The 25,428-nt window shown below is 35.6% G+C and overlaps 1 protein-coding gene across 4 annotated transcripts; it reads right to left on the bottom strand.

Annotated features, from left to right (window-relative positions):
* Positions 1-11,832: 11,832 nt before the first annotated feature.
* LOC122298655 (potassium transporter 5-like) lies at positions 11,833-18,531 on the bottom strand. 4 transcript variants are annotated; one of them, XM_043108504.1, is made up of 9 exons: positions 17,622-18,453; positions 17,428-17,526; positions 15,817-16,039; positions 15,463-15,688; positions 14,362-14,610; positions 13,942-14,253; positions 13,414-13,581; positions 13,059-13,313; positions 11,833-12,901 (listed from the first exon to the last, which is right to left on the bottom strand). In XM_043108504.1, the coding sequence occupies exons 3-9, from the start codon at positions 16,006-16,008 to the stop codon at positions 11,979-11,981; spliced, it is 2,325 nt and encodes a 774-aa protein (XP_042964438.1). In that variant the 5' UTR covers positions 16,009-16,039; positions 17,428-17,526; positions 17,622-18,453; the 3' UTR covers positions 11,833-11,978. The 4 variants fall into 4 exon arrangements, with proteins under 4 accessions (XP_042964438.1, XP_042964437.1, XP_042964440.1 ...); XM_043108503.1 differs by having other exon boundaries at positions 17,618-18,453; XM_043108506.1 differs by lacking the exon at positions 13,414-13,581 and having other exon boundaries at positions 13,059-13,271; positions 17,618-18,531.
* Between the last annotated feature and the right edge of the window lie 6,897 nt (positions 18,532-25,428).

A 25,428-nucleotide genomic window follows, 5' to 3' on the forward strand; every position in this document is an offset into this window, starting at 1 on the left:
ATCGTCCTTGTCGTTTTCTTCATCTTCTTCATCTTCCTCTTGATCTTCTTCCTCTTCAGCATTTTCCTCTTCAGCCTACTATATACTCTATACTTACCATATTAAACTTTTCACAATGTGCATCAACGCATCCATAGATCAACGCCTCCACAGATCAACGTCCCTTCAATTTCCCTATTTCAACCGTCTCCTCCTCCTTCACATAGCAAACCGATAGTAGTGCAAACCAATCGAACCATCCTCTGTTTTGTACCCTCAAAACAGAGTAGTCCATAGCTAGCAATGCAAACCAATTGATAGTCATGTTTAACTTCGCCGCCTGCAGCTGTAGTAGAGATTGCCTAAGAACTTTGTTATGGGTCCATGCATCCTTGGTTTAGATGTGGTGTAAACTCCAGTTTTACACTACATGTTTGATCAAGTAGTGAAAAATTACATCTTCTTGGTTTGTAGATAAAAAGGGTTATAGATTATTTATTTTAAAAAAGATAAAGTGATTATTTGTATGAATCATGTGATCTTTTAATGAAAATGCCTAGTACTAGGATTGCAGTAGTCAATATGTAACACTCGAGTCCAATGCCAAGTTGTTTTCAAATTTTTCTATTTTTTATAAATAAAATGTGTGAAAATACCATTTGAGTTTTCAAATATCTTTTTAAAATATAGACTATGGGCCTACAATCTTTATTTTGGTAGTTTATGATTTTACCTTGGGTTTGATAATTAGTACTTTAAAAATCTTTTTATGGCCCGAGATAATCTTTAAACAAGTTCGATTATTATTTTTGAGTTTGAGTTGAGGTCCAGAATTCAGGAAATTAGAGCCTATTTATTTATTTGTTTTCATCATTTTATTTTCACGTCTTGCACAAGTTCACACACAGCCCCATAGACTCCATGCACGCTTCTATCACTTCCATTTCCCTAGGGTTTTATTTTTTTGGTTCCTACATACACTACGGTTAGATTTGGCCTGCATGAAGAAACCTCAAGCCGCAATCTCCCTCTACGTACTGAGCATCCACCCCTCATTCTCCCCCATCGTAAGCATTGCAAACCCACCAACTAGTCTGTCACGGCCCCAACCTGCTTAGCTGTTTCGGCATCATCGAGCAGTAGTAGTTTCAGAACAGCCCTTCCTCCTTCCATAGCCATGCAAAACCATAGCACAGACACGCAAAACCATAGCTCTGCCCTTCAACTCCAATCCGTTGTGCAACATCAGCCCAAATGGAAAACTCATGCATGTGCTAAGATCTCCTTTGTACGATGGAAGCTACTAGCAACTGCCCAGCCACCGTGTGACCCAGCCGAACCACCCAACTCATCCCGTTTGTCCCCTGTTTTTCCATACCTGAAATAGAGCATCCACCTCTCCTTTTTGCCAAGCAGTGCGACCACCACATCGAGAGCCACATCACATTGAGACCTCACAAAAACCACCACCTGGAAATCCTCGGCCCCCCGGTCGATCCTTTGCGTCTCACGATAAGCTTCATCATCTCTTTCCCTCACGTCTCTCTCTCTATCTATTAATATCTCTCTCTCTCTCTCTCTCTCTCTCTCCCCGTTTGGTAATGGTTCTACGTAATGGTTGAAGGGTGGAGTACGTAAAGTATGGTAAAATGTTTGTTATGAAATTACATTTTTGCCCTCAGTTTTTAAAACACATTGTTTTAATGATATATTTCAGTGGGTTTTTTTATTTATTTTTTTTATATTTATATTTTTTTAGTGTGTTATGTTAAGTGATTTTGAAGTAAAATGCTTTTGGGTTGAGTTTCGGGTTTTAAATTATTTTTGGGTCGGGTAACATTTTTATTTTCAACGACTTTTAATTTTTTTAAAACGGGCTGGGTTTTAATTTTTAAATAAACTTTGTGAATAAGTGGAAATTAGGTTGAGTGAATATTAGGTGGACATCTATGATTTTTGGGAAGTGACAGTATTTTAGGGTTACGAGAGTTGTAGATTATTTTTAAAGAAAAATAGATTACTTAGTATTTCAGGTTTAAGTTTTGATGTACGTGTATGATTGAAAATTTATGGGAGTACATGACTATTTTATAGGTGATGATTGAGATTGGCTACTTCTATTTTAGCATTTCTCCAACTTTGCGTCTTTTCATTGTTCTCACAATTTTTTTTGTGTTTAGCAAAGGCAGATTTGCCCCTTTTTTTTAAACCTTCTAATATGTAGGTAAGTGATTTCTCTATGCTTCAATAAAATCATCTAGTTATAAGCACATGGCTTCTACATTATTGGCTTGTTTATTCTTGTGGTTGGTTTCTTAGCATAATCCTCCATACACTGGTTATATGCAAATTTATGCTTCTGATTATATGCAAATTTATGCTTTATTTTGCTTCACTCATACAATTAAATTATTTTCCTTACTATGTTTTAAGTTATTGATGATCTTGCATTCTCATATGATTCTGTTTTCATATTTAAAATATAGTTAAGCTATGGACAAAAGATGGATGAAAAAACCTCGACATACAAAAGAGTATGTCGATGCTGTCAATGAGTTTTTGAAGTTTGCGTGTGAGAATTGTGCTACAAATTCGTCAATTTGTTGCCCATGTAGAAAATGTGGATTACGAAAGATGTTCATCCCCAACATGGTATATGATCATTTGATTAGCTATGGAATTTCTCAAGATTACACCATTTGGCATGCTCATGGGGAGAGAATAGGGGGCATCTTACCATGCTACTGATGCCCAAAATAATAATGAGTAAATAAATGAAGGCTCTAGTGTGATGACAACTATGTTACATGATGTTTTCCCCATGTTTGATCCTGAAATAGTTGAGGGTGGGCCTGAAATAGGTGTGGATGCTGGAGAAGCTGGAGAGCAAAATGAAAATCGACAAGATTCTGGCGAAAGAGTTAATAAATTTTACAATATATTGAAAGATGCTGATGAGCCATTATATGAAGGGTGCACAAAACGTACTAAGTTTAGTGCTATCATATGTCTCTGGAACATGAAGTGTTTGGATGGATTGAGTAATAGCATATTCACAGAATTGCTTAAATTTGTGAATGAGTTACTCCCACCAGGAGCATCATTGCCTAAAAATGCGTACGAGGTGAAGAAGTATATGAATGAGTTAGGTCTTGGATACGAGAGGATCTTAGTATGTCCCAATGGTTGTATGTTATTTTGGAAGGACAATGAGAATCTGGAAACATGTGTGGTATGCGGAGCGTCAAAGTGGAAGCAAAGAGAGTTTATGGATGATAGGTCTAAAAAAGGTAAAAGCAGCAAAAATATTACAGTGGTTTCCGTTGAAAAAAAGGTTGCAAAGGCTTTATATGTCATCGAAGACTTTTTCACAAATGAAATGGCATGCTATGGGCCACACAAATGATGGGGTATTAAGGCATCCAGCAGATGGCATGGCTTGGAAGACGTTTGATATACAACATGATGATTTTGCCTCTGACCCTCACAATGTTATGCTTGGTTTATCTGTAGATAGATTTAATCTTTTTGGTAACACGAGCATTTCTTATAGTACCTGGCTGGTTATGTTGGTTCCTTACAATTTACCTCCTTGGATGTGCATGAAACTTGATACGATCAAGTTTCATGTTATCGTTGATTATACTGGAACCATCATCACCTTCAATGAATATAGATGTATACTTAGAGCCTCTAATATTAGAATTAAAGGAATTATGGGAGGTTGGAGCACCAACCTATGATATTTGCTCTAGTGAGATCTTTACAATGCGCGTAGCTTTATGTGGACATTAAATGATTTTCCTGTGTATGGTGATTTGTCTGGGTGGAGTATGAAAGGTTGTTTAGCATGTCCTATTTGTATGGGTATCACACGATCTAGATGGCTGAAACATGAAAAAAAGGTTTCCTATATAGGGCATAGACGATTCTTGCCAAGTGATCATAGGTGGAGAATGATGGCAAAAACATTTGATGGTACACGAGAAATTGATCCTTCACCTACTATGCCAACACCTGATGAAATTTTGGAACAATTAGATGATTTAAATTGCAATGATAGAACAGATCGTAAAAAAAAAAGAATTGTGGGGTCGACTAATGTTAAGGAATACTCATGTAAGAAATGTAGTATTTTCTTTAGTTTACCTTACTGGAAAGATAATTTATTGCGTCATAATCTTGATGTGATGCACATTGAAAAAAATGTGGTGGATAATATTGTTGGCACACTGTTAAATATTGATACAAAATCTAAAGATGGCATAAAGGCACGCCTTGACTTACAAGAGAAGGGTTTGAGACCACAACTTCATTCGGTTATAATAGATGCAAACAAGACATATTTGCCTCCTGCTATTTTCACAATGAGTAACAAAGAAAAAGAAGACTTTTTGAAGGTTATACAAAATGTAAAAGTATCGAATGATTATTCTTCAAATGTTTCATGTTGTGTCAAGCTTCAACACCATACTATAGTAGGCATGAAGAGTCATGATTGCCATATACCGATGCAACAGCTCCTGCCAATTACATTACATGGGTCATTACCTAAGAAGTTAATAGAACTATTAATCGAGCTATCTGGATTCTTCAGGGGAATTTGTTCCAAAACATTGCGGCTTGAAGATTTGGATCGATTGGAATCTAGAATACCTTACATATTGTGCCAATTAGAAATGAGATTTCTGCCATCATTTTTCATGGTTATAGTGCACTTGACTATACATTTAGTTGCAGAATGTAAACTTAGAGGACCCGTTCATTATCGATGGATGTATCTCGTTGAAAGGTATGCTATTGTTATTGAATTAAAAACACATAAATCTATTGAAGTAAGAACATATTTTTTAAAAAATAATAAAAGTCATCTAATGATTTGTGTGGAAGGTACCTACACCGACTTAAGTTTCATGTGTGTAATAAAGCTGCTCCAGAAGGTTCCATTGCTAAAGGAAATTTGTTGGAGGAATTATTGACGTTTTGTTCTCGTTATTTAGAATCCGCTTGAACGGTTTTCAATAGACCATCTAGAAACCCAGATGATTCTAAAGGGAAAGTTGTTGACGTTTGCCTCGATTTTATGTCGTGGACCTAAACACATCGCTATGTTCTCTTCAACTCTGATGATTTCACTCCATTCCGCATGTGAGTTGCAATGCTTGATAGGTACGAATTAAATTATATTTAATTTATATTTTTGTAATTGTAACAAACATTTGTGATGTCATGAACATATAATAGGATGCACTTGGAAATAATGAAGAATACAATTGATGGGAATAATTTATCGAATGACGAACTACAGAAGAGGCACGAAGACCAATTTTGTAATTGGTTCCAAGACTATGTATGGATTACACCCCATTCAATATTGTATCACAATATTTATTATGTCTCTGTAGCTAGTTTTTGTCATTTTAATCAATGCTAATAATCCAACCTTTCAGGTAATGAAAATGGAAGAAGCAAATTGGGCCATAAATTCGTATTGCATTCTAAAGGTCCCATGTGAGTTTCCAAAGAATTTAAGCGAATTGTCATCAATGGCACAAAATATCTCACTAGGAATCACGAAAATGGAAAGAAAACTCACAATTGTGGTGTTAGTGTGTGTACTGATCAAGATGACCCTGCTTGGTATGGCCAATTAACACGCATAATTGAGGTTATGTATTATGATGGGTCCCGATATGTGCTATTCAAATGTGATTGGACAGACGTTGCTCGGGGTAGAGGTTTCAAGGAGGATGAGTTTGGCTTTACTATTGTAAATTTTTCTCATCTAGTACACATTGGTAGTCAGATAACTAATGATCCATTTGTTTTATCTTCCCAAGTATCTCAAGTATTTTATGTGACTGATGAAAGATGCCCAAATTGGGTTGTCGTCGTTAAGACAAAACCAAGAGACGTGTATGACACTGGTGAAGAGGAAGTGATTGACAATGATGAGGATGAATATTTAGTCAATGAATATTGTATTAACACTTCCAATGATGAAGCTATTGAATCTAGTATTGACGATGTTGTGTGGACGCGAAATGACATAGATGGAATGACAATCGAAACTCACTAATAGTGTTGAGGTTTCGTTTATATTTCTATAGGCTTGTTTACGTCAATTTTCTTTTATATAGGCCTGTTTAGTGGTACTATTTTTGCTATATTATTTTTTTGGCACTTGGAGTTTTTAATTTTGTTCTATATTTTTGTAAAATCCAAGTACTTTGATTGTTACTACAGTATTCATCAGCCACAAGTAACGATTTATTTATAAATTTGGGCGGGGGTCACTAATGGACATGTGACTACCCTCTCTTTAATTTAAAAAAAAATGATATCTCTTATCACATAAATCTATCTCATATCATGCTCAAAATATTATTATTTCTATTGATTTGCATATATGCAATTTTTTTTTTTTTTTTTTTGTATAGGTACAATGGGTCCAAAAAAGAAGGCAAAGACTACCATACCACACTTACGAAGACAACCTACAAGATTACAAGCTGTTTATAGTGAGACACAATCTGATAGGGCGGCCCATTCATTACCCTCTGTTGATGGGCCACCCCTTTTCGTTAATAGGATGGTGGAGTCATCACCTTCTATAGAATGTCCTTCACAGCCATCATTATCTTCACAGCAAGAGACCCAACCTTCTACATCAAGCCAAATGGGAGGACAACTATCCACACATTCAGAGATGAGCAGAGAGATCGAGCCATACACATCTGTACCAATAGCATCTAGTTTAGAAGTAGAAAATGTCGACTCTTGTTCCGACATTGGAGATCGCTTTGTCGTCGTCGTAGGTATTTTTTTTCTTAATTATTATTTATTTAACTATGAATGAAGATTTACAAAATACTAACAGTGTAACTAAATCCATTTTTGCAAATAGTAATGGAGATCGAGTAAAGAGACCATTGCACTCGATTCCTAACTTTGGCATTTTCCAGAAGGGAAGCGAATTGAAATGGAGCTCAATCTTTTTGGTCAACCTATAAAAAAGCAAGACTCAAAGGTGGTAAGGTTTGGTGGTCTGATAGCGAGAAGTAATAAGTTGGTTCTAATAATTTACAAAGATTGGAGGTCGGTGCCTATAACCGTGAAGGAGGAAGCGTAGGGTCTTATAAATGTATGATTTTTAATAAAATCATATTAAAGAATTATTATTAATTAATAGGTATATTTTGAATTTTTTTTTAGAAAGCTACTTACACACTTGTGTAAATTTATTTTGACTGTAGGGCAAGTTTAAAGTTTCTAATGACAAATTGGATGTATTCAAAAAATGGATACTAAAAGACTTGGGGAAGAAATGGAAAGACTACAAGCATGAGTTGAAGAAAAAGTTACTTAATGAAAAAGACACTTTTGCAGCACAAGTTGTGGCAATGGCAAGCCTCGCTATGGTGGACTTAGAGCAACTGGCAGAGTTGGCCAATCTTTGATTCGATCTAGAATATATGGTAACAACGCGCACATTTTTGTTATAGAAAGCTACTCACACACTTGTGTAAGTTTATTTTGACTGTAGGGCAAGTTTAAAGTTTCTAATGACAAATTGGATGTATTCAAAAAATGGATACTAAAAGACTTGGGGAAGAAATGGAAAGACTACAAGCATGAGTTAAAGAAAAAGTTACTTAATGAAAAAGACACATTTGCAGCACAAGTTGTGGCAATGGCAAGCCTCGATATGGTGGGCTTAGAGCAACTGGCAGAGTTGGCCAATCTTTGATTTGATCCAGAATATATGGTAACAACACGCACATTTTTGTTATAGATTTATAAAGTCAACCAACTAGTTATTTTCATAATTCTCAAAATCTTTGCGATGTTGTAGTCAAAATGTAATAAAAACAAGGAGTGTTAAAAGAAGCAGTTGATCGTTCACAGCGGAGGATCAAAAAGTTTAGCAAGATATACCCATGATATGGTATTTATTTAATTAATATTTATTTATTTTTGAATATTTGTAAGTTCTTTCTTTTCGATATATGTGTTTAATCTAAACTATTGGAAGTAGAAAAAATCAACTGAGGCATTGCCAAGTCGAGCCGAGTTGTTTGTCAAGACCCATAAGAAAAAGGATGGCATACACTACAATGATGACACGAGAAAGAAAGTGGTATATTTATTTTCAAAATTTAGTACTTTTTAATTTTAATGGATTTATAAGATGGAGAATAATGTGTATTTTTTATTATCTATTACAGGTTGAGTTGGAGGGACTTTTAACATAGGACACAAATCCTATAGAAATGGGGTTTGGAGGAACCATGACTTGGAAATCAGATGATGTTTATTCGAAATTTATGGGCCTAGAATGGCCTGGACGTGTGCGCAGTTTGGAGTTTGGGCCAATCCCCACAAGGTAAACTTGTCGACATTCACTACCTACTTCAACCCAAGAAGATGATATATTAAAGGAAGAGTTTGATAAAATGCGAAACGAATTAACTGAATTGTGGAACTTAGTAAACACATTCATGCATGCACAGGTGAGCACCCCACATATGTTTAGTTGATATCAGTCAACCTTATTTTGGAATTTTTGGACCCTCATGTGAATTTATTTTCAGGCTTTAGGACAAAATCAAAATGAGAATGAAGAGAAAGAGAAAGATGAAGAAGAGGAAAATGCTGAAGAGGAAGAAGATCAAGAGGAAGATGAAGAAGAGGAAGAGAATGATGAGGACAATGATTGAGAGTTAGGATTATAAGTGAGACTATATTTATGGTATTTGTCATATATTGACGTTTGCTCTATTTAATGGTATTTACAACTTTCCTTAATTAAGACTATATTTATGGTTATGCCATATATCAACATTTGCTCTGTTTTGTTAAGTTGGAATTAGGACGGATTATAAAAGGAGAAGTGCTGGATTATGCATTGGTTTTACTACTCTTTTTGGAAGTTGTGAATTTTAGTATGATATTTAACATATTTTGTCATAAAGTTCGCAAACGCCACATTATTTTCTAAAAAAGAATAAATATGAGATCCATATTAAAAGATTAAATTTTTAATAATAGACTATTTTTTTCAAAAGGAATATTGTACGACATTTGCACAATTTTTAAAAGGAATGCACAATACTTACGTTACTGTATTGTACATTACTTATTAAATATTAAAGGAAAGAAATTAAACGGCGTCACATTAAGATCTCAATGCGCGAACTCTTTTCTTTATTTCTATTGAACCTCCCTCCCTTCAGAACTGGAATGCGATATATGGCATTTACATGTAGAGTATCCTAGAAATTCAACTAAGATTTTGTGGAAATTTTTGTATCATTTAAATAAGTTTTTTTTATTATTATTTTTATTTATTTTACTATCAATAAATTTATAATAGCCTTCACTGCTGACACTATATATTATTACTGGTGTCACAATATAAACTTCGGCACATTTATCAATTATCGGCGTTTCATTGATCAATTTTCAGCATTTGGTAAAAACCGCTAATGCTATATAATTATTACCTGCATAACAATATAAATGCCTGAAGACTATTTATTTACCAGCATAAAATTAATCAATGGCCGGCATTTGTTCAAATGATATAAACGGCGAAAAACTCAATATTTTATTGGCGTAAACTCTATCAATTGTTGGCGTTTTATGAAACGCTACTGATGCTATATATTATTACCGATGGTATATTAAAAACTCCGGCAAACATGGTTAATATATCAACGTATAATTAATAAATTATTGACATTTGTTTAAACGTCACCAAAAACATATATTATTACCGGCGTAACAATATAAATGTCGGGAAACTATTTCCTGGCGCATAATTGCTTTCTTGGCAGCGTTGTTATAAATGCTACCAAAGCTATATATTATTACCGGCGAAAAATTTAAACGCCGGAAATCTCAATAATTTACACTTTGATAATAGCTTTGTTCCGGGGAAATCTATTATTGTTATCAAAGCTTGGTTTTTATTATTGTTCCGGGTCGTATTAATCTCAATATATTATTGCTATCAAAGTGTTTTCTCAGTGAGATGATTTCTAAATATTCAAAGTATTTCAAGTTTTCACGTCACGAGGTTTATAAGCAAGTCGTTGGATAATACAAGATGACTCGATGCTTGCTATTGATATATATATATACACATTTATTTATATACACATACTACACACGTGTATGTATTAAATTATATTTGTCATGCAACAGGCTGCATCTTTCTATAGGCGTGAAGTTAGTGTTCAAAATATTCCAAACAAATATTCCAAACAAATTAACCACGTACACGAGTAGATGCAACAGGCTGCATCTTTCTATACGATTGAACGTTAACGTTCAATCGTAGCTTGTCTTTCATGCACGTCGTGAATCAAGGATCTGTTGAATTTCTTATTGATCATAATGTACCCAGCTATTGTTTACCAACAATTAAAAAAAAAAAAAAAACAACAACAATTATAGTAATGTACCCCTTGCTCCCTGTGCTCTCTACTACCCAAAAAGACTACCATAGATTTTCACCATCAATAACTACCTCCAGGTATTAAAGTCACGAGTCATCAGTAGCATCCTCCAAAGTCGCACTCACTCATAGGCAGACACATTTATCTGCCTCTATGATAGAGAGGCTGCAGGCAAGACCGGGCAATCCACGTTGAAAACCAAGCCTCTATTGCCGGCCGGCATGCATACATGGCATGGAGGTCTGGTTAGAGGCAAATCTGCGCATTTGACCGCCCTCTCTTCTCATGCAAGCTGATCGACATACATGAGGCCATGATCTTCAATAGTCCCACCTAACCTCTCGATCGAGTTTATATACTTTTTCTCAGCGTGCATGTTTCCCAATTGTATTGATCAAGGGTTGGCACACAGAGGTAGATACGTACTACTAATTGAAAATGAGAAACTCAAAAGAAAGCTTGAACCTCTTGCTATGGTTGTAAAATAAAGCTGGATGGGCACTGTCTTGACCGAGCTGTTGGGGACCAATTAATTTGCCCTTCTATCTGCTGGTTTATCTTCATATATATATATATATATATATATATGTATGTATGAGGAATCATGCAACTGATTTCCTTCCATTTCTCCTCTTAGATAATGCAGTAGAAGGAGATTCTCATAATTCACTGGCAGAGAGATTTGAGAATTACTGCAAATAAGTGGAGTCAACAGCAGCGTGGGGAAGGAGTACATATCAGATTTGAGATATGATAAGGAGAGCTCGGTGCTTTAACTCCCTGCCTTATAAACCGCACCATGATATAGGCCATGCCCTGACATAGTAGAGATGGGGAAGGAGTACATATCAGATTGTGGGAATGGTTTATTAGATTCAAGTATCATGCTATCATACCAAAGGCATGCATTTGGCCTGTGGGAGCACTATAATTCTGTGATCCCAATTTGATTGAATAGATATGTTTTGAATTATGAATATTAAAATTAGTTGGAGAGGTACTGTACTGTTGGATCATAATGACCCTCCTGTCATAAGATGGTTGTTTTAATTTAAAGTACATAAATTTTTTTGGAACTTAAAGTGCTGGTTGGACTTTCTTATTAGTAAGTTACTCTTTGAGATTGATTTTTCCTCCCTAAATGGAATTAATTTTCTTTGCTTCTTTGAATTGAATTAAACACTTGGATTGTTCATTTGTTCTTTATATATGTAAATGTAGGTGTAACCTTGCTGCATGGCCATCAGACTATCAGAGCAATTTCCAAATCTAAAATTGGTTTGCAACAAAATTCCTGATATGTCTCTTGGTTCTTTTTTATTAGATCTTTATGATTGAATTCCATATAATTCAGAGAAAGTGAGATGAAGCAGTAGTAGATGATACCCTCTGCAAAAATTGATGGTACTCTGTGCATAATCCCCTTTATTCAATCCACTTTTTACTCCTAAAGCTGTAAAAATATCCTTCACATGAGAAGTCTAATTAACAAAATAGAAAGAGGAAAACCACATTGAATTGATCAAAACTCTACTATTAGACATCATAAGTCATCCCCACTTTGAGAAGTCGCTTGCGAGGAATCATAAAGATTTCATCAACTTGCCTCACACTTCTTCGCAACCAATTATAGGCGTAGTTTATAACTAATTTCTTCAAGAAGCTTGAGCCCTTTGAAGCAACCACCTCACTTTCACCCATCAGATGAACAATATCCCCAACATTCAGAGCTTCATCCACTTTCTCTACTTCCATTTGAGCTATCTCTTCAGTACTCAGCCTTGAAACTTCTTTATCATCTGATTCATATGAAGCCATATTTGTAGTGCCTGGCAGCCTAGACATGAACACATCTTTTCTTATGAAATACTTCAACCGAATTATCAACATCTCCTTAAATGACTCCCACTCTGTTCTTGCATCCTTGTATCCATACCGCACAATACATCGAAAAATGCTTAGCTCACGAGGCTCCACTCTTTTGAACAAAAATCGGTCTTCCAGAGGCACTGTGCTAATGGGTAGGGATTTGATCGAGATAAAGACAAGAACTAAGTGTAGAGCTGGGACATTGGCTACATAATGTGTGAAGATTGGGGAAATGCCTTGGACAAGCTCTGTGTAAAACAGTGCAAGACCTGGGATCCGGTGGATGCTAGTTTCAGAAGCTATCTCAACTAATTTTACTGGAGAGACTTTGTTATCAAGCTCATAACTGTACTTCTTGCGGTAGCCATAATTCCATAAATACATAATTGTCATCGTAACCAAGGCAAATAACAAAGGAAGATACCCTCCATCGATAGATTTGTAGAGTACTGAGCTCAAGAATAGGAGTTCCAAGAGCCATATAGATAGGGCATAAATGACTATCAAGTACAGGTTTGTCTTCCATATAATTACCATCACAAGGACAAGAAATGTAGATGTAATCGTAAATACGAACGCCACGGCGATTCCTATGAACATAACAAAAACAGTGAAAATGGCTTCAATATAGAATTAGCAATTTATATAGTTTTGACAATCCATTAGAAATATTCAAAAATTGCATGCATACAAAAGATGACAGCTAAACTTGAAGTGTTAAGAAGAAAGATCATCTGTTGTGTTTACCATAAGCGTTACCGATCTTCAATGTGTTTTTGAAGCCAAGAGTGACACCCACACAAGCCAACATGAGAATAGTGTTGATCTCGGGTACATAGACTTGTCCTTTGTATTTAGAGGAAGTGTGCACTACCTTAACCCTTGGGAAACAACCCAATGCTAATGACTGTTGGATGATGGAGAAGGAAGCTGAGATCAAGGACTGACTAGCAATGATGGCTGCCATTACAGCGACAACAAACATTAGCCAGTATATAGGTTCTGCATATTTACAAGAGATAGTTAGTCAAATTAAGTAGAAAAAAGGCAACATCAACAACAAATTTAGAAAAAAAATTTGTTGTAAGGCCAAGTGATGTACTTGGAACTGAACTATAGAAGGCATTGCTAGCATCTTGACTGTGTTGGCGGAGATAGGAAGCTTGGCCAAAGTAAGCAAGAACAACAGATGGAAAAACTATAGTGCATGAGCTTATATGGATTGAGCGAACACTGAAGTGACCAAGATCAGCAAAGAGGGCTTCAGAACCTAATATTGTTTGACCAAACTTGATTTATGAGTAAAGGCAAGGTTGGGCAAATAAGATGATCAACAAAATTAGTATCATGTTTTGGTACAACCATATTTTTTTTAATATAGCAAGTTTAATGAAAAATTACTTCAAGTAAAGTTTCAGCTAGTAATTTATTGACTAGAAATTTATTGAACTTGAGATTACATACACATTTGAGTTTGATCATGTCAAATATAAACTTTGATGTCTGTCAGAAATAATTCTAGTTACCTTACTTATAAATCACATGTTTTCTAGGCTTGAAACTTGAAACAATACCTATGTCATCTTATGACTACAACAAAAAAAGTCAGTTAATACTGCATAGTACGCACCTGTTAGGCATAGGATGACGCCTCCAAGAGAAATCCATGCATCCTTCTTATTCCTTTTGAAGTATTGAATGATATACATTGGATTAATTGCCTTGATAACCTCAGGATCATACTTAAAGAAGTTGTACAAGCCAACACTTCCAATGGAAAGGAACCAAATTGTAAGTATTGGAGCGAAACTGTAGCCGATTTTATCTGTCCCAAACCTTTGAATTTGGAACAAAGCAATCAAGATTCCCACTGAAATCCACATGATCATATTATCAGTTAGACCACTAGCAGCTTCCTTAACTCCTCCCACCGCTGACAACACTGCATGAAGGACATCATGATATATATTGTTATCACATATTGATGAATAAACTGATTAAAAATAAAGTAGTAGATACAAAATTAGTTGCCCTCTAGCTATCGTATTACCTGAGATGCATGGTGTAAGGATTCCATCTCCAAGAACCATGGAAGTGCCAAGCATGGTCATGAACAATAAGAAGAACTTTATGGTTTGGTTATTTTCAAGCATAGACTTTACAAAGGATGCCCTCTTGAGCCGTCGATTTGGCACATCTAGTCGGTAGTTGGACACTTCTTTGTCTTCAGCCTGTTGGTTAGATGCCAAACTTAACTTGGCATGGCGGCACAGGAGAGAATACAAAGCAAACATTCCTCCTATGTTTGATTTTCAAAATGTTAATTAAAAGAAAAAACTTTGACAATGAGAACATTGATGAATTAATGAACAAAAAATATGGTGATTACATACGTTGATTATAACATATATATATATATATATATATATTTATGTATAGACATATATAATATAAAAGCCTCATGTGGGGAAGCTTATATTAATTTATTGAGCAATTAAATCTCGTGACTATTTGACTAATTGGTGCCTGTAGACACTAAATAATTAAAACTCGCAGATTGGAATATTATGCATGCATGGGGGTGATTAGTTATGTTATTAAGTACTCTCACCTTGGACCAACTTTAGATTATATATTAAGAATAAGTGAGTTCATAAAAATATTCACAAATTGACGTGGTTCGATATGACACTTCAGATTATAGTGTTATTTTTATTTTAAAATAGATATAATATATCACATGAAGTCATGTCAGTTTATGGACTTATAAGTATGACATATCTTTGTGGTTATAGGAATACTATTACAAAAAATAAATCACAGGCCAAATCATGTGATCATTGATATTACCTTTCAATGGATGCCAATCCAATATAATTTTAATAGCTTTGACTATATACATGAATATATATACAAGAAAATCACAATCATTAGAGATTTTGCTAGGAAGGTGGTGGTAGGTAGATGTGATTGTAACCTTATTGGATGAGTTTTTAGGAGTAGCTAGGAAAATTAAAAAAGAATTAAAATAATGGAATTTATCTCCACTAGGGAATGAAACGCATGCATCCTATACCTAAAAGATCATGCTACCGTCAAAGAGGAAAATAAATGAAAACATTGATGATGATAAGCATATGTAGAATATTACCATCACCATTATCGTTGGCCGCTAGCACAATGAAAACGTACTTGATCAAAGTGATTAACATGAGCGAGTAAAAAATAAGAGACAACACTCCAAGTATATCATCATTGTGCTTAATCCCAGTAGGGAATATGCCCGGTAACACATACAAAGGCGAAGTGCCCAAATCACCATATACGACACCGATACTTTGAAATGCTAACTGCATGATTGTTTTCCAACCATCAACCTGCAATCAATCAAATGTCTTATATCTCATATATGTAGAAAATTGAAAAATAATGACTATAACATGCAAATATGAAAATAAAAACCTAAAAAAAAATAGAGGAAATTAAAACAGAAAAAGTAAATTACCGGATATGAGCCTTGGTTTGTGGTGAATGATCTACTGGCCTCTAAATCGAAAAAGTCACGAATAGCCAACGTTTTGCTAGATAACATGTCCATACCTTTGGATATGTCATCTTTTTGTTCTTCTAATATTTCTTGATCTCCATGATATTCCTCTCTTGACCTTTTTTCTTCTATAGGATTACCAACCTCCATCTCTCTCAAAGAATCTACTACTCAAGGAAACCTGTTGATTTTCTCAATGAAGTGTTTAAAGAAGTATTGCCGTTTTTAGAGATAGAAGCATAGAGTGACTCTTCAGCCACACATGGGGGAATCCCGACTGGATCTAGCCAAGGCAATTTTTAATTTTTAATTTTTTGCTTTTTGTTTTATGTATTTTTTAATGATTTATAATTTGAAAAGAATAGTCACAACATTATTAAACGACACTTCTTTAAGTACTAAGTTTTATATACATATATATTCTATATATAAAAAGTGTGTATAAAACGGAAAATCTTGTTTTAACGGTTTTTCTTATTTTTCCGTTAAAGTTAACACCGTTTGTTTTAACGGTTTGACATATAAAATGAAGACATAAATATTGAGAGAGATAGCATTTAATATTGTTATATGATTTATTAATCACAATAATAATAATACTTAATAGTTTATATAATAATAAGTAATTAAAGATTAGTTATTATATTTTTCTCATTTTCCATAACATATACACGTGTATTAGGTGCATAAGACGTAAATCTCTAAGTATAATATACGTGTATTATACGTTTCATTAACTCAGATTATTGAATATTTCAAATTTAAAAATCTCATATAATATATAATACAAGTGTGTTTAATCAAAGTGTTTTTTCTTTTCCCGTGGTAGTAGGACGTAACTTCCGCTAAGTCATATTCCACACGTAGGCTTGCTATGATGGGTACGTGACAAAGGCCGTGATCCTTGAGCTAATCAAGAAAGAGTAAATTCGGCCAACAACTTCAAAATATATTTTAGGATTTATATATATGCTATATATAGAAAATATTATACTACAAATTTTATAAAAAGATTATGTTTTAACTTTATGTTGTCTCTGATCAACTCAACCAACAGAAAAATAAGAATTTCAATGTTGTCTCTATTGATCGTCTACAGGATGACATAAATTGATGAATAATAATACAAATATCAAACGACACATATTTTGAACTACCGTTTATGTTAGACTTTTATTAAATTTTTCGTATACATCTTTGCTAAAATTATAGATGTTATAAACATGTATTGGATTATATGATATTTTGATCTAATTTTTTTATTTTCTCTAATATGCCTTAAATTATTAAGTGACATCAATAATTTTTATAAAATATATATTATTTTTTACAAATAATCATTTCATAAAATTAGACAAACGTGCTTTGCACGTTGCTCCCATCTAGTATATATATATATAATAAAAATAAAAAAATAAAAAAGAAAGAAAGAAAGCACAGGCGGGATTTTAAGTCGGGAAAAGCCATGTGTGGCTTAGTATTTCTCAAAATGCATATACGGGCTCTTTAGCAGAGTTGAACTTTACAAAAATTACAACCATAAAACAGTGCGACAGAGATTATGCTCACCGCGAGAGAGTGCAACTCGTGACGGATAGGGAGCAGATCGGCGAATCTGGGATGACGGGCCTTCCTGTTGGCCGTGGCCTCCGCTGCGTGGCGGTGAAGCTGTGAGGTGAGAGAGAGAGAGACAGAGCGTGGTGAGAGAGAGAGTGAGAGACGGAGAGGAGAGAAAACGTGGTGAGAGAGAGGGACTTACGTACGGTGGTCCCGGGGGTAGCACGACCAAGCTGCGGCCGTGTCTTGTGGGCGTTTCCGGCGAGAAACGGTGGTTGTCAATGGAGGGACGTGGGGTCTTGCTTTCTTTGGCAGTGCTCTGTTTTTAAGACGTAAAAACAGAGGTGCATATGGTGGCCAAGCAGAAAGTTTTGGCTGTCAATGGAGGGGGACGTACGTGCATGGAGTTGGGCTGTAGGCTATCACACGGTGGCTGAGGTGACAATTTTGGTGAAGCTGGGCGGACGTTTGCGGTCAGGCGATGGTGGCCAGACGTGGTGCAATGGTTGCGCGGGTTTGCTGAACTTCACGTATGAGCGGAACGTTCTCACGGTAACAGCTTGTTACTGCAGCTGAGGTGGTGAAGGAGAAGGTGGCGCACGGTGAGGATTTGGGCTTTGGTGATGGTCGTTTACGGTGGAGGGATGGGCTACGGTGCAACGGTGGTTGTGTTGAACTTGTGGCTAAGACGGGGGTTGTCTTACGGTGGTCGGCGCAAGTCCGTCGGGCAGATCACGGTGGCTGGGTTTGTTGGTATTGGGTCTTCAAGCGGGGCCACTGGGTGTTTGGTTTCGGCGTGAGAGGGTGGAGTTCGATGATCCGGGGTTACTGCCGATCGATGGATAAGCTGAGGTGGGGCTTGCATGGGAAGCAAGATTCACAGGGAGGAAGAGAGAGTTCGGCTGGAGGGCGGTTGGGCAAACAAGAAATAGAGAGAGGTAGAGGAAAAACAAGAGGAGAAACTGATAGAGGGAGAGGAAGAAAACGAGACGTGGAGAGAGCAAAATGAGAAAATTTAACTGAGTGGGGCACGGAGAGCAGTTGTGGGGAATGAGAGAATTTGAGAGGGAGTTTGCGAGACGTGAAGGAAAGTAGAAACGGGGAGGAGAGGAAGTCGGAAGGGAGAAACTGACCTCCAGAAAGGAATTGATCCATAGAACTGACTTGGTTCATAATAGATGAGTTTGGTTTCTAACTGTCTAGGATTCCTACTTCCTTCAGACTCTGATTTACAAGATCGCAGTTTCGTGGTGGGTTGATTTACAACTCTGAAACAATCGAAAGAATCGGTTGTTCGTGCTTCTAGGAATGGTACTGGTGGATAGTTTAGGATATTTGTTGCTTCTATGGTAGGAGACGCTAATAGGGATGTGTTATTCGAGTTTAACGGTGTCATGTAAGTAACGTGCCTACAAGAAATACCGCCTTTTTCCAAGGAGGTGATTCATGGCAAAAAGCAAATTTTTTGTGGGAACAACTCTATTCTCACAAATTGTTGTCGCAGGCAGCTCATGAGGTAAAACTCACCGAAAAAAGTACTATAGCCCAAGAAAGGTTTAATTCATGGCCAATAATTATGTTTTCCCACGACACATTTCGCGGCAGGAGCCAATGTAGCTCATTGCAAAAGCACTTCTATTTTTGTTTATGCTTGTGGAACTGGTGGGTATTAGTATTACCCACTAGAAGATTTGTGAGAATAATTTTCTCCCAGCCAAAAAAGAAAAAACACTACAAGAAATCGTAGTTTTACCGGCGATTTTATAATCGCCGCAATATCAAACGCTGCTATATGTTGTTTTTGCCTGCGATTATAAACTCGCCGGGGAATTCTACAAATAACCTGGCGCCATCTAATTTAACCTTTTCAGCGGCGACTAAAAAACTATATTACAACGACATTCTACGCCGCAACATCCATATTTTCATTAATTGTCGGGATACAAACCCAGGGCGCCAAAACTCTTTCCCCCCAAATTATTTCCCCCGCCCTGACCATCGCTCGACCATCTCCGGAATATCGAAGTGGAGGAAGCAGTGACCAAAATCCCCCCCGGCAACCTCCCCCGACTGAAACCCCGCCTCATTGGTAGCCCTTTTTTCACTTCTCGTTGACCCACACCGGTGATCTCCTTCCCGTTCTGTTGATTCCCCTGTTTCACTGTCTCCAAAATTCCACTGACATTTCAGTCCCTGGATGCTACATGCCGGCTGCCGAGGAAGAAGGCCAGTCGTTTCTCCTCACAACAGATGAAAGGTTATTCCCGTTTTTGTGTTGTGGCTTCTTCTTTGGACTTCTGCTCACTGCCACTTCTTTTAGGGTTTGCAATTTCTTTTCTTGTTTTCTGGTGTTTTTGTTTTTCTGATCACATTTTTGTGCCTCTTGCCGATTCATGTGAGCCTAAGTTCCTCGTGACTTCACTTGGGGGGCTGCTGGAAATTGTTGAGTTTGAAGCCACTAGGATAACTAGTGTTTGTTGGTTGGTTATTAAGTGGCCAGAATCTCTTTCTTACCCGTTGGTGATAATTTGGATGAAAGGGTGAATAATGCACCTCAAGTGCTTGATAAATTGCCATTTAGGGGTATCCGGTGGTATGCAACATTTCTCAGAGTTGGACCCTTGAACTGTGCTCATGTGGTCCTTGCACATAGTTACTTTAAGGATTATGGATAATGTTGTTGGGTTATTTCTCTCTATTTTGCTATGTTGTTAGGTTATTTCTCTCTAATTTGCTGTCTATTGTAGGGTTATTTCTCTCTAATTTGCTATGTTGTTAGGCTGATCAGTATCTGTAACATGGGTATTTTAGTCCAATGTGAGATCTAATTAGGAGCATTTATTCCAAGTCATCACATAAATTCCTACTTAGTAAGGTCTAAACTCATTATTGTAGATAGCTAATAATAGTAACAATAATAAATTATTGAAACAGTTAACCCTTGGTGTTTTTGTTTATTTAGATTACCATCTTAATATTGATAGGCACAAATTCATGGGCTAGTCAAATTTGTAACTTTCTGGGACTCATATTAATTATGACAAATAATTAAGTTCAATCAGTGTCACTTGTATCCTATCAATTATCATTATCATGTCATACAATTAAATTTGCCTTTTTTCTAAGATAGAAGAGGAGGGCAATCGGATGCAACCACCTCTCTATTTGATTTAAACCATAGTCTGAATCCTATCTACTGAAAATTGAATAGGAGGGACCTAAATGGCTGGAAGCCATAGGCACTCAATCAAGTTGGATTTGAGTGTTAATCTTGCTTATTGGCATGATTAGTCACATGACCCTTCATTTTCAAAATCTCTAGACATGGGACTCCACAGAATTGTCGAGTTTGAGAAATATACCCTATGATTAAATATAAACATAGACTAAATAAATAGATCTGTGTGCATGTCAAAATTAACACACTAGCGTGGCTCATATAATAGTCATGTTTCTATTAGACTGAAAATATCACCTTCAGGATGTAAAACAGTGTAATCAAGATTACTGTGGTACAAATGAGGTACAGAAATCAAGAATTCTAGATGTAAACTAGCTATAAAATAATATAACTGCAACAAAGTAGAGATTTCATTTTTTATAACTCCACAAATACATGTAGATAGCAAAAATTGATTCCTAAAATAATGTCTCATTTAAATGAGAACTCATTGGTCTCATTTAAATGAGACCCATGTAGGAATATTGGGTTATTAAAATTTGGACTTCTTAGGATTTTCCAGCGATTTTTCAATCGCCGCCAAAAACTTACAAAACACCATAAAAAAAATTATAAAAATATGCTGTAATTCCCATTCCGGCGATTTTCAAATCGCTGGAATATAATGAAATGGCCGTTATATTCTTTACCGGCGATTTAAAAATCGCTGCTATATTACACCACGACGATGGGGAAAACGCTGGAACCTAATTTAATGGCAGTGTTGCTATTTGCCGGCGTTTATTAAATCGCCGGTTAATTAATTGCCAGCGATTACATAAACGCCGGTAAATAATTCTCCGGCGTTTCATAATTCCAGCGATTTATGAAACGCCGCTATATAACTTATCGGCGATTACAAAAACGCCGGAGAATAAATTTACCAGCGAGTACCTAAACGCCGGGTATTAAATTTCCGGCGATTTATGAATCGCCGCTGAATAAATTACCAGCGAACTCACAAACGCCGGTAACTAATTTACCAGCGATTTTCTAAACGCTGGTAAATAATTTACCAGCGATTTTCTAAACGCTGGTAAATAATTTACCAGCGATTTTCCAAACGCCGGTTAATGAATTCCCGTTTATCATTTCTTTACCGGCGTTTTATAAATCGCCGGGAAAGGATTTTACGGCGATTTATTTATCGCCGGCATTTACTTTTATATTTTGAAATTATATTCCGGCGATTAGAAAATCGCCGGGAAAGATCATGTATAAGACGGCGATTTTTGATCTTCGCTGCTGTATAGAGGAAATGGCTGAATAATACCGGCGATTATCCGGCGAGTAGATAATCGCTGGTATATAGATATAGCGGCGATTTTTGTGGTTTTACCGGCGCTTTTAAATCGCCGGCAAAAATGAATTCTGTTGTAGTGAAAGTATTTGCCACGAGTTGTCTTCGTGGCAAATACTGGAAGAATTTAGAAAAAAATAATAATTGTAAAAGTAAAAAAAGATGAGGTTGAGCCAAAAGTGAGCATAAAAAGTTGTCTAATAGAAGCCAAAAAAATATATACAAACCTCCAAGATTCAAATTGACACTAATAACACTTTCTAAAAAACAATTAGTTAATTCAATTAACATGTTTACAAGAAAAACCTTGCCGTCCATGTAATCAAATCAAACACAAATGTAGATATTTTATCGATTTAACACTTGAGTTCAATATAATAAATAACACAATTGTATAATCATAAACCAAATTCACATTGTAAGACCCATGCCTACTGCACATGCCAGGCCCATGCTAAACCCCACATGGTGTCGTTTGTTGGTAAGTTTTTTTTTTTCTCTCTCTTCATCCTATTTTTCTCCACCCGACAGTTAACTCTCTCTCTCTCTCTCTCTCTCCATTTAGTTTTCTTTTTATTTCTCTTTGATAAACTTTTGCCCCAAAAACACATTACCCTTACCTCACATTTGGATTTTTTTTCCTACTCTCTCGCTTCCCCTAACGCACTCTCTGTTTGTTTTTTTTTTTTTGGTGATTTTTTTTTTCCTTTTGCACAGGTTGCTAAACCGATCAAGGTAATCATTTTTTTTCCTCCTCCTAGTTCCACTTTTCTCTTGCTCCCTCTTTCTTTTGGTTTCAGATACCCCACGGTTTCACTCTCCTATGAAAATTGTTCAGAGTAATCTTGATTCTAGACGTGAAATTCATGCTTTCTCATCAATTCCAGATTTTTTTTTTCCTTCTTTCTTCTTGGTGATTTGTTTTTGGGTGTTGCAAGTTTCAGATATAGACTGTTGAAAAGTGTGTTAAAATGCTATGATTTTCATGTCCATGTGATTTTTCTTTTAATCTCTTTCTCATAGTACCGAAAATCATTTTTTAGGTGTAAATTCTAAATCCTCAAATCTCAAAGTTATAATTTTTGAGGTTGCCGTGACCCTCTCAATAGTAAGCTTTGTTCTCTTTCTTTTTCTTTATTTGATGAATTCCATGTTTTAGTATAAACTCTATTGAATAAAACTTTTTACATGCGATATGTGGTAGCAAACCTTTGTTTTTCACTGAGTACGGGTGAAAGATGATTGAATATTGCTGGGCTAGATTTTTATTTGAGAATAAATAGTGGTGAATCTTGTTGGGTGCCGGTTAAAATTAAGAAGTTTGGGATAGTTTTCTGGAGTTGGGAATGAAGGGAAGTTTGTGGTGTATTGCTGTTTTGGTTGAGTTTTTGGTGGTTATCTTGAGTTTTAGGCTGCTGTTTTGGGGTTAATATATTGATTATTTAAGTTTTTGACGTTGGTTTTGGTAGTTAAACATTTGTATTGCTGGTTATTAATACTTAGTATATATTTTATGAATAGGTGACGAGACTTTTAGTGGTCGATTTCAAGACTTAGATAATATGCTGCGGGAGACAGGTAAGCGGGCCGGGTTCTTATGCTAGATTTGCATAAAAAAAATAAACTGAGATTGGTTTGTAAAATGTGCATGTTATGTTTTGAAAAGAAAACGTGAAAATAACCTCAGTTATATGTTCTGTATTCACTCATGAAATCTATATGAAAGAGAAAATGTTTTTTGACATGAAAAATGTAGACATAAACAATATTTGACATGTTCTAAAATGTGAAAAAGAGCGAATATGATATTTGTTATTTTTTGTTCATGTGATATGAAATGTTTTGGATCTGTTATTGATCATTTGAAAATGATAGGAATGTATTCCATATGTGATTTGATATGATATGAATAGGAAAAACCTTTGGCATACTTATCTGTTATTATTCTAATTCTGAATATGGTTTTGATATGATGATATTGGTTCACGTGATATGTTTGGTACCGACATGAAATGATATGATATGATATGACTGCACCCACTTTGAAAGCAAAGTGGTCTTTTATGTGTTATTTCCTGTGTGCACACTCGAGGCTCCGATATTGAAAAAGGAAAAGTTTCACAATATGATTATGCCTGGTTTGGCCATCGGGAATAGCACAACCCTACCATGGGGGTTAAACATAGTATTTGATACGATATGATATGATAAGATGAGAATTTTCAGTTATGTTATGCCAAAGTGTTTTTGAATATGAACAATTATTTTATTATGAAAATGAAAAGATTGAAAGGTGACTCTGTTTTTTTTTTTCTTTCCTGATAACATGCATTGAGATTTGCACGAGAAAATGAAATGATTCTTTATCTTGCATATGAAACTTCATGAAAATGCTCATGTTGTACACACTAGTATATGTGCTTCGCTTACTGAGTTGTTTATAACTCACTCCCTTATCTCCAAATATTTTTCAAATGATGTGGATAGTTTAGCTGAGGCGATCAAGAATAGAAATTTATGAACAAGGCTAAATTGGGGATAGAGTGTTGGATACTTTAGAGTACTTTAATAGAAGGACTTTATGTTGTTCCTTACATTTGTTATTGTTTTGGGATTTAGTAAGACTTAAGGATTTTTCAATTATTTTGTTGGGACTAATGGGAAATTGTGGACCCTTGGATTTATGTTATTCATGGAATTGACTATATGGACATCATTATGCATTAATTGTGGAAAATATGATATTGTTTATTGTTTTCGAAGTCTTTGAAGATTTTAGATTTGATGAGAGGTAAGTTTATAAGTGACAGGTAATAATTCTCATACTACTGTGTGACTGAGGCGTTACAGTTGGTATCAGAGCCAAGTTTGAGCTTCTGTAGACTATCGTATGTGAGATTTTGGAACATAGAAAAATTTTTGAAAATTATTTTTAGATTTGATGGTGGATTGGAGAGGACGATACAAAAGAATTTTGTTGGTATTTTAGGAGTTAGAATTTTCAAATGTTAAGAATGATTTTGAGGTGTAGAATATATAGGTTTATGAGTTGGTTTCATGATAGTTATGGTTTGTTTTGATTCTGGAGAATTTTATACAAAGAATTGATGGGGTTAAAGGTTTAGACTTTGGAGAGAGGGCTATACTAATGTTGCATGATCCTTTCTGCTGTTATTTTATTGGTACTAGTATAACTCTAAAGTATTATAAGTATATATGTATGTTTACTTTATGGGTTCCGCTATTTCTTTTCTTTATGTTGTATGTTTAAATAAACTCTATATCTTTGAAACATTTGTTAAAGGTCCAAGTTTTCAGGATGCCACCTCGTCGTCGGGAACGAAGTATGTCCGATTTGAATGAGACCGATAATGAAAGGGAAGCAAACCTGAGTGCTTTTGAGGTACTTAGAGCAGCTGCACACCAATTAATCAATGATCTCGTGCAGAATCCCTCGGGTCACCAACACAATTTTAATGAAGGAAGTTGTACT

This window comes from Carya illinoinensis, chromosome 16, assembly GCF_018687715.1.
Source record: "Carya illinoinensis cultivar Pawnee chromosome 16, C.illinoinensisPawnee_v1, whole genome shotgun sequence".
Lineage (NCBI taxonomy): Eukaryota > Viridiplantae > Streptophyta > Magnoliopsida > Fagales > Juglandaceae > Carya > Carya illinoinensis.

Excerpts from the sequence above, each read along its gene's own strand:
- LOC122298655 (XM_043108504.1), bottom strand. The coding sequence starts at position 16,008 with ATGGAGGTTGGTAATCCTATAGAAGAAAAAAGGTCAAGAGAGGAATAT. Across the intron at positions 15,689-15,816 it reads CAAACCAAGGCTCATATCCG|GTTGATGGTTGGAAAACAAT; the intron begins GTAATTTACTTT and ends GATTGATTGCAG. Across the intron at positions 14,611-15,462 it reads GGCCAACGATAATGGTGATG|GAGGAATGTTTGCTTTGTAT; the intron begins GTAATATTCTAC and ends AATCAAACATAG.